The following is a 10,673-nucleotide window of genomic DNA, read 5'->3' as shown; positions in this document are numbered from 1 at the left end:
GTATTCTTCTGTTTTTATAAACAAATATTAGTATGTTAGTATTTTATTATGGAAGAGATTTGAACTTTCAACTTTTTTATCACTTCACTTTTTAAGTACTCCATTTTAACCATTTGACCACCTTATATACATTAAAGGCATATCTAATCATGAAATTATAATCCATTCTTTGGGTGGAGGTGAAGAATTGAGAATGATTTAAGTTAATCATACTATAATTTTGTGAAGTAGTCTCTAAATATTAAATATATTATAATTCCATGAAATAGACTTGATATTAATTATATTATAAATCCTTTATTAATTATATTATAATTTCAAATAGACTCTTGATAATTGAAATTTCAAGGATAAATTTCAAATCCAAAGCTGCAATTCAATGGCCGGTTACTCGTGTCAATTGTATAAGAGGAAGTGATAAGCAATTCAACATAAAAATAAGTATATACTTATAATGAATCTTCATATCTAAGCCTTCTCATAAGTTTAAAAAAACGAACTTGGAATTCTCAGGAGGATTTCAAAACCCAGATTGTTATGTAACAAATTTCATAATTATCTCATTGTATTTGGGATTAGCTATAAAACAACTAAATTATTTCAACTATTGACTATATGCATATTATATTATTGTTTTAATCGGTTATAGTAAAATTAGTTTAATGTTTGAATATGTTTGTTAAAAAACAATTTTAAATAATACATTTCCAATGAATTGTGTATAATTTTTTATATAGTAATTGAAAATAAAGGAGTATAAAGTTGTTCCTATCTGGCACCTTCTGATTAAAGAGCTGATAGATTTATGGAGTTATCCACATTTATATGGTTAACAAATCACATATAAGTGGTGACTGGTAGTTCGAATAATTCAACAGAACCTAAAGTGATAAGTTAGTTTTTCTTCTATGAGTTGTTGTATTTTCAATTTTAATATAATGATGGTTAAGTGAGTCAAGTGGAGATATATTTATGCACAATTAATGTATCATTAACCGTCTATTTTTATTACTGAATAATTAAATATGAATGCTGAATAGTGTAGTAACAAAATAAAATACTATTATACTATAAGTGCATATATTCTTTTTCTCTATTTCTTATTTGTATGTCATCATCCATGAGAAATGAGAAAGTAGGGGTGTGTTTATTTTGGTTATTTTCTGTTTTCATTTTCAATAAAATTAGAAAATGAGTGTGAAAACATGTTTGTCTTGTTTTTTCATTTCATATTTCAGAAAATATGAGCTTCATTTCCTGAAAATTTGAAAATGAAAAATGTCATTTCCAACATTTTCAACAATGAAGCAATGATATTTCATTGAATTTTAAGACATTTTACTTCATGTGTTCTATATCTTTGGATGTTTTAACTTTTTCATATTATTCCAATTTTTTTGATGTTTTGAAAATTCCATACACATTTATATATTACTCATATTTCCTATTATACCCATATATATTACTCATTTTTTCACTACATGTTTCTTCATTTCTTTTTAATACATTTTTCAAAATGCATTAAATATGATTATTTTAATCAAATTTTTATATCATTTAATAATTTCTTAAAGTATGTACATAATCTTAAAGAATGAATGATTTATTTCTCAAATATAATTTCTTAAAGTATCATTTATTTTAATTATTTATAATGAATGATTTTGAAAATGAAAATGATAATAATAAACATGTTTTGAAAAAATTAAAACATGAAAATAAAAACTTTTTTTTGAAAATGAAAATAGAAAATAAAAACGGAGAAGATATTTTGAAACAAAAGACACCCTAAATTTTCAATAACAATGAGATTGTCTATTTATAGCAAACAGAAGCACAACATTTAAAGCATGTTACATGAACCTATGCCACGTTGACCATTAAGTTCCACATAAGGAAAATGAAATTGCCCCTTCAAAGTTGATTTTTCTCACTTCACTAGATTTCATCATTTCCTCTACATAAGATTTTGACCTTTTCGTGCATAAGAAAAATGTGACTTAACAACTCTTCTCCTTACAATTTTTATTTCTTTATGACTATTTGTGATAAAACGAAAGTATAGTGTACAAATAGTAAAATCCATTTTTCCAACATATACAATATATTTTATTGAATAAACACTCAAATGTTCTTTAAGTTTGCTGAAGCGTATCACTATTTTTTCCAATAAAATACACCAATTCATTATATATAACCGAAATATACTTATATAGTCTCATATTCATTTTAATAAATTTGTATTGTGAGACGGTAGTTTATAAACGTGAAGTTAGTTAAAAACTTTATGATTATAGCTGAGGGAGCTAATAAATGTTTTGACTAACTTTAAGATTAACTAATTGAATTAGAGCAATTTAAAATGGTTGATGCGAAAATTTATTAAATTACTAAAAAACATGTAATATTTTATTGGTTGGAATAAAAAATACGATTTCCTAAAAAATTTAAAAATATAAATGATACATGATTTCTTAAAAGCTATCATGATTATTCAAAAACCACTTCCAAACACTACAGTACTACACTATTTCCTTTTCAAAGCTTTAATTTCTTGATGCAGTAGTCAACCTTACATGCTTATTGTTCACCCTCACTATAAGTTCTTAGATATAATCGACTATAGTATTTAAAATTTTAAATAAGTCTAAAGTCCCCATTCGTATATTATATTAAAAATACAAGTATTTAGTTTTCAAAAAAAGTTCTTCGATTTTTAATATTTGAAGGTTTTAAAAGAACGTTTGACTAAACAAATTATGTTTGTAAAAAATAAATCAATTGAAGCATTTTGTAACCTCATATACATTATTTTTAATTGGTTTCTTAATACTTTTATGAGCATATTTTAAAAGGTCACAATTATCGCTTTTGCCGGAGTAGTCTGTATATTTATGTAGATAAATTTGGGATGATTTGTGTCGGAAAAAAAATTAATTTATATAATTTTACTAAAATTTAGAGGGTATCGACTTAATTTATCCTAACACTATATTATCGAACCAAAACTGTAAATGACATTTTAACATTATTAAATCTCAAAATTAATGGATTTATATATTACCAGTATTATATCATTATTAAATTTTAAATATTGATGACCAAATATTCTAAATATTTAATTACCCACGCTAAGCTATTAAATATATGAGTATCTTATTTCATTTCAAATATTAATGGCATTAATGTTTTTTTGATATAACCAATAATATTCATTTACTTTATGGGTAAGGAACTAATATCATTCCTTATGTCGATTGATCTTCTCACAAATGTTGTTCTAAAAAATTGAATGACTTAATTTGTCCTAATATAAATCCTTAGGATATTATACCATTATATCAACGTCTAGTTGGTTAATGATAATATATTATGAAACAACGTCATTAAATTTAAAATTCAAATATGATTAAATATTAGAAATATAACACTAAATTAAAAAAATTAAGGAAATTTTAATAATATTAAACCTCAACATTATTGAATTTATATATTTTATTAAATTTCAAATATTAACGACCCTATATTAAAAACTGTTAACTACTTATTAGGACTCTATCTATATTTATATATACTAGTGTGTACAGGCACGAAGTGTCTGCCGACGAATATTGTGTGAAATTATATATTCAATTTTTATATATTTCATTTTCTGAATTAAAATGTATTTGTTGTGTTTGGTGTACTTTATATTATATTTTTGTGTGTTTATGATAATGTTTAATTTAAGGTGAGATATGTGATTAATTAATGTATTGGTAGTAGTTGCTTAGGATTATATAATTTTTTTGTAAAAACTAAATAATATTAAGGACAATATAGGAAATGAAAATTACACCATTATGGAAGTTATTTCAAGTTTTGACTTTATATATAGTATAGATATAGATATACTATATATCTATACTATATATAAAACCAAAACATTGTGTAACTTCCACCATGGTATAATTTTTACTTCCTATTTCACCCTTAACATTGTTTAATTTTTACAAAAAAAACATATAATCATAAATAACCACCATCAACCTAATAATTAATCATATCTCTCACCTTACAGTGAACATTATCATAAATACAAAAAAGTTATAATATAAAGTATACAAAATATAAAAAATACATTCTAATTCTAAAAAATGAAATATATAAAATTGAATACGTAATACTAGCATACAATATTGACGACAGACACGAAGTACCTGTGTACACTAGTATATATAAAGTCAAAACATCTTATAACTACCTAATATGGTGTAATTTTTTATTGCCTATTTTACCCTTCTAATTTCTATACTTCTATACTATGTATATATATACTATATATAAAGTCAAAATATCTTATAACTACCTAATATGATGTAATTTCTTATTACCTATTTTACCCTTCTAATTTCTATACTTTTATACTATGTATAAAGTCAAAACATCTTATAACTATCTAATATGATGTAATTTCTTATTGCCTATTTTACCCTTCTAATTTCTATACTTCTATATCTATACTATATATAAAGTCAAAACATCTTATAACTACCTAATATGGTGTAATTTCTTATTGCCTATTTTACTCTTCTAATTAGCTATTATTACAATGTTTTTATACATAATAAAAATATTAATAGGAGTTAGAGAAAGTTACCTACCTAAAAATATCATATTATCAATGTAGTTTTTTAAAAGAATCACAATTCATTTTCAAATTTCTGTTATCACAAAAAATATAATATCATGTACACCCAATATAAAAATTGTGATATAATTCTCTTAAATAAGATATATAAAAATTAAATATTTAATACTAGGAAATAAAAATGCGGGCTAGCAGACACGAAATGTCTATTAACACGCTAGTTTATAATAAAGATGTATTGCCCTTGAAAATAAACACTTCTTTTTAATGTATATTTATTATTGGATGGTTAAGTTAAGATTTCCATGCATTTGATATAAATTATTTTTCATTAGTTTCATCTAAATTGTATGTATATATATATATATAATCATTTTCAAATAAATTTGATATGTTAACAACACTCTTATGTGATATTATATAATTATGACATTTTGAACTAATTTTTTTTATTAAAAATATAAATATTGATTTATTATTAAAAATACTATTATTACAACTATCAAAATTATTTTAATATCATTAAAATTAAAACACTTTATACTTTCTCATGTGTATTATTTAACTAAAATTATTAATGAAAATATATTTGAAAAAAATAATCAAACTATTAAATATATGCATTAGTTTTATTTAATTCTAAATATTAATGATATTATACAATGATATGTTTTCATTAATTTTAACTTTTATTTTACTACTATTATTGCTAAATTAAAACGGTTCGTGATATTTTAATATTATTAAATTTCAAATATAGGTGACTCTGTATTCTAAATAATTAATTGTACTCTATCTATCATACTTAATAAAGAGAAAACACAAAATAATTACTTTTAGTATATATTTACTTACTTTACCCTTCATAATTTATAATTTTATGTTTATGTAAATTATTATCATATCTATGTAAATTAGTATTTAGTATGTAAACTGCCAGAACAATTGTTAACTACTATAATTTTTACATTTTGAAGTGAACATGACATAAAAAGGTGAATAATTGAATTATGCATATGGCTTAAGTGAACGACCTAATGATAACAATTTTTCTTTTTTCCTTTTTGAATAAAACTGTATATCATGGTCTAGCTCACAAAACTATAAAATTATATATCAATATTACAATACATTTTTCTCTCTCTATTTTTATTATACTTTTTTCTTCTAATTTTTAGATATTTCTCTTCTTTATCCTTTTTTGATTATTTTGTCTTTAATATAGACTATACATTACAAATAATAGAAAAGTGAATTGACAAAGACACAATTATGCCCGTCATCACGCTAGTACTACTAAATGTATAAATCTTATTGTTTAGTTCCATATATTTTAGTGGCGTTATATAATGAATATTCATCAAATGCTTTGCAAATTATATGTCCTTTTCTATTTCAGACATATTAATAAAAGTATGTAAAAGTAACTATTATTTTAAAATTTATAAGAGTATAATATCTATATATTAAAATTGTAAAGATTTATACATAGTCATAATATTATTTACCATTCATTTGAATTATTTTTTGAAGAACCAATAATAATTAAAATGAATGTTGGATAAATGTAGTGACACAATATCTGAGTTTATACATTTTTTCTCAATTTATAAAAGAAATATGTAAACATTTTAAAATTATCTCTCCGTTCATTTTATGAAAAATTAATGATTTGTTGAAATATAAAGGGAGTGATAAATATATAGTGTAATTATTGATGATATACTCAATATGAATTATTTAATATTACCTAAATATTATAAAGAACATAAAATATGTATTGTGAGTGTACAAATTTATAATAGTTAATACATCATTTACCATTTTAATTATAATATCATTTTTTCGAAGAATCAATACTGATTAAAAATGAATAGTAAATAATGTAATGTCAGTGTGTATCAGTGTACATATATTCTTTTCTCTATTATACGTGGACTTATAATATCTTATTAAACGCGACTTCTAACCATGTATAGAAGTAATAGTATTGGGTTTTATTAAAAAATACATATTATTAAATTTAAATATATAATAACATTATTATATTCATTTTAACATGTTTCAATACTATATTACAAGCAACAGGAAAGCTTTTGAGTTTTGGTGCATAATTTATGGATGAAAATAATTCATGTAATTAATTGTGAAAAATAATATAAAGGTATTTTAGTCAATATAAACCATTTTTTACATTATTTAATTATTTATTCATATTTGTACATAACCTTAAATATTAATATATAAGAACTGAAGAAGTAATATTCATATATTAACATTATTATAAATTGAAAATAATAATTACATTTCTATATTTTTAAGTCCCGAAACTTGAAGGATTTATATATTACTATATTATTGTTAATAATTTCAAATATTAATGAGCTTATATCCTAAATAATTAATTACAATGTATACTATTTAATATATTATTTAATTATTTAATTAAAAAATGATAACAAGGTTACAGAATGAAATAGTTTCATCAAAATTAAAATTTAAGTAATAGTATTTATAAAACTATTATTAAATAAAACTCACAGTGAAGTTTTATAATATTATATTCAAACAACTGGATTTATATAATAAAATTTGGAACATTAATGACCCTATATCTAAAATTGAATGTATTTTGACATGTTGAGTACATTTTAACATATAAAAAAATCTGTACATACCTTTGATTCATTTTATTTTAGTTTTTTTCTCAATAATTTGTTTAGTTCCAAATTTATTTATTTTGATAACTTTATCTCTTAAAATTTTAACTAAGTTATATGTATTTAAAAATTACAGTTAATAAAAGTTATTTATCATTTATATTAATTTGATAATTAGCTATGAGTGAGGAATAATAATATAATATATTAATGATAATTAGCAGGAAGCTATTTGAAATCTTGAAACATATGCAATATTGGGGAAATTATTCTGAGGTCTTTGATATATTTTAAAACCACATAATTTACAAATCTTTAAACTTCACAATTTAAATTAATACATGCCTTGCATGCAGGGGGGGGGGCATGGTAAAGCTATAAATGACAATACAAATTTTCACAATGCAAAATTAGGCTAAAGGAAGCTATTGCAGGAAAAATTGAAGCCTGACTATAGTAAATGTTCCATAGCTCTCCCTGGCTCTGTTGTTGCATTGTCAAATCATGAATCATATTGAAGATAGAAAGCATTCTAATGGTGATAATACTGTATTCAAAGTAATCAATGGTCCAGTTGATAGTGATAAAAACAGCATGAGATACTGTAATGTCTGTTGGACCATGGTCCATGGGTATGTGTTGTACTTCCCAAAGCAAAGTGAGAATCCATGAAAAAACAACATACTCAGAACATGAGAGTAATATATCCAACATTAGATTCTGCTAAGTATGTTTCATTACATAGCAAAACAAAAACTTATTTTAAGTATAAAACAGTCAAGCTTATACCATTGACCATAGTCATTTAATATAGTTTGGTTTCATTTTCTTGGGGTATTGTTGAACATTTAAATTTGATGTTACCCTTAATTTACTATAGCTACAATTTTCAAAAATAAAAATTGGTGCTTACTACTAGCCATTAAATTATATTGGTGGGGTTGGATTTCTTAAATATGGGGTTTTAGCTTTAAAAGCTAGGTGTTTCTCTTGAGCTGTGTTGTTCTGAGACTCTTTTCTTAAACACCGACTCTCTCCCTAAGCAATGAATGAAAGAAAGGCCCTCCTTCCTGCAATTTTTAATTGCAATATTTACTACCAATTTCCTCTTCCTGCATACTTCTTGGGATTTTTCCAAACAATTAATACATTTCCTGGCCTCAATTTACACTCTTCTTCTACCCAATACTTCAATTCAATTCCATTCAATACAATTCATTACAATTCCATTCACTCTCTTTTTCTCTCTCTATACCTTATACCCCCACCTCTCTCCCCACAATTAAATTAAGCCTTAAATCACTACCCTTCTTTTTCCTTATATAAAATGGCCTCTAAGGTCCATTCTAACAACACAAGTCATCATTTTCTTGGTGGTGCCGGAGTTTCTTATGCCTCCAACCATCTTATTCTTCTTTTCATAATTCACCCTTTTTCTCTTATTCTCCTTTCACCTTCAAAACTCTTCTTTCACCAACCTCTCTCTCAGTGAGTGATCACCCTTTTTTCTTCTTTTTTCTATAGTAATAGTAACCACATATATTCTTTTCTATGATGCTGTTAGATATTAGTATATTACCTTTTAGTCACGGAATTATATATGTTTTGTTTTCTCCTTTTGTAGCTAATAACACTTGTTTTTTTTTTCTTTCTTCTTTGCAAGGGTATAACATAATTTGCAACAACAACAACAAAGAAGAAACTATGAGTCGCAGAAACGGAAGTGGTCCAAAACTTGACCTGAAGCTGAACCTATCACCACCAAGGGTTGATCACCACCGTGGACAGGAATCATCGCCGACGCGATCAGCGACGGTTTCACCAACATCACCACCAAGCTCTTGTGTCTCTTCTGATGACAACAACAACAACAATAACAATAACAGATACTCTAATAGCCCCGAAGCTACATCCATGGTTCTCGTGGGTTGTCCTCGTTGCCTCATGTATGTCATGCTCTCTGAAGAAGATCCTAAGTGCCCCAAATGCAAAAGCACCGTCTTGCTTGATTTCCTTCATGATCATGACAACAACAATGAGAACCGCAACAAAAGGATCTAAAGTTTTAGATTCTTTCTATGTTCTAGTAGGACATGTTATTAGGTTTTTATTTAACTTATAATCCTAGGAATCTCTATTTTCAAAAAAGTGCTTTTTTTTACTATTTAAGCTATTTTGCCTTTTGTATGAGTAGTGCTACGTGCGCTCCACTTTTACTCTTCTTTGTTCCTCTACTTTCATTGTGGGAGTCCTAACAATTTTGTCTAAGCAGAGGATTCAGAGACATATAGAAGAGTGGAACGTAAATAGCACTATTCTAAATATTATTATATATAGGGGAAAATATGGGAATGCTAGAATATCTATATGGGAGTTGAGTGGATGTTCAGAACTTCAGATTTTCTGCTTTTTTGGCAGAAAAAATGTAATACTCAATTGCCCTAGTAGTTTGCTTATTGAAATTTTAGGTTAAATTTATCAACCTTAGTTTTATTTTTCCTTTGACTCTCTCCTTTCTTTTTTATCAATTATTATATTATTATTATGATTATTATTATTATTATTATTATTATTTCATCCCACCAAGCATGTATACATTTGTTAATGTAGGTACATAAAAAGTGAAGATACCAATCAAAAAAACTTTACTTTGTATGACAATATGCAGATTCGTTGTACTTGGTAACAGTTTAAAAGGTTTGAAAGCTAAGGTCATCATCACTGATTTTTACATCTTAACCTACAGTACATATGAAGCAAAGTATTGCATATCACTTTTTATTTTATTATTTCCAAGGACAACATATAAAGAAGTCATGTATACTTGCTTGGTGGTTGCATGCAACTAATGCTAGTTGATTTTGTATCTAATACTAGCTTCTAATGTTACATCACAATGGCCTAAATAAATTTATAATTTCATTCAAATCCTTTCATATTATCCAATTTATAAGTCAATGGAGACTTTTCTAATTTCTTACCTTACAAAAAGTTTCAAGTATCCACTACTATAGCAATGTCATAAAAGTTGTATGTTGTGTAGTATAAGAGTATCCGGGACGGTCAATAACTTTTCCATTCTTAAATGAGTTTGATTGATTATTTTATATTTATTTATCATTTTCAATAAAGTATGACCATAAAAACGGGCTGTGAAATATGAATTAATTCTTAATAAGAATGTTTTTACCATGATGAATTGCATGTTAAACGTTCTTAAGAATTTAATAACACACAATAATGGTCATTGTACTTGCTCTAATAAAACTTTTATGTGAATTGGGAAGGGAAATGATATGAATGAATTAAGAGATGTAGAGGGTGGGTTGGGTAGTTCCAAGCATTGAAAAATAATGGTCATTCTATTAAGACCATTTAAATGA

General features: G+C 24.9%; 1 protein-coding gene across 1 annotated transcript; it reads left to right on the top strand.

Moving 5' to 3' along the window:
• The first annotated feature begins 8,292 nt into the window (after window positions 1-8,292).
• Window positions 8,293-9,772, top strand: LOC109339590 (ras guanine nucleotide exchange factor P-like). The gene is made up of 2 exons (XM_019577053.1): window positions 8,293-8,778; window positions 8,954-9,772. The coding sequence occupies exon 2, from the start codon at window positions 8,995-8,997 to the stop codon at window positions 9,349-9,351; it is 357 nt and encodes a 118-aa protein (XP_019432598.1). The 5' UTR covers window positions 8,293-8,778; window positions 8,954-8,994; the 3' UTR covers window positions 9,352-9,772.
• The last annotated feature ends 901 nt before the right edge of the window (window positions 9,773-10,673 follow it).

Source organism: Lupinus angustifolius, unplaced genomic scaffold, assembly GCF_001865875.1.
Source record: "Lupinus angustifolius cultivar Tanjil unplaced genomic scaffold, LupAngTanjil_v1.0 Scaffold_81_207, whole genome shotgun sequence".
Classification (NCBI taxonomy): Eukaryota; Viridiplantae; Streptophyta; class Magnoliopsida; order Fabales; family Fabaceae; genus Lupinus; species Lupinus angustifolius.
The sequence above is the reverse complement of the archived record's forward strand: the minus strand, read 5'-3'. Positions and strand labels throughout refer to the sequence as shown.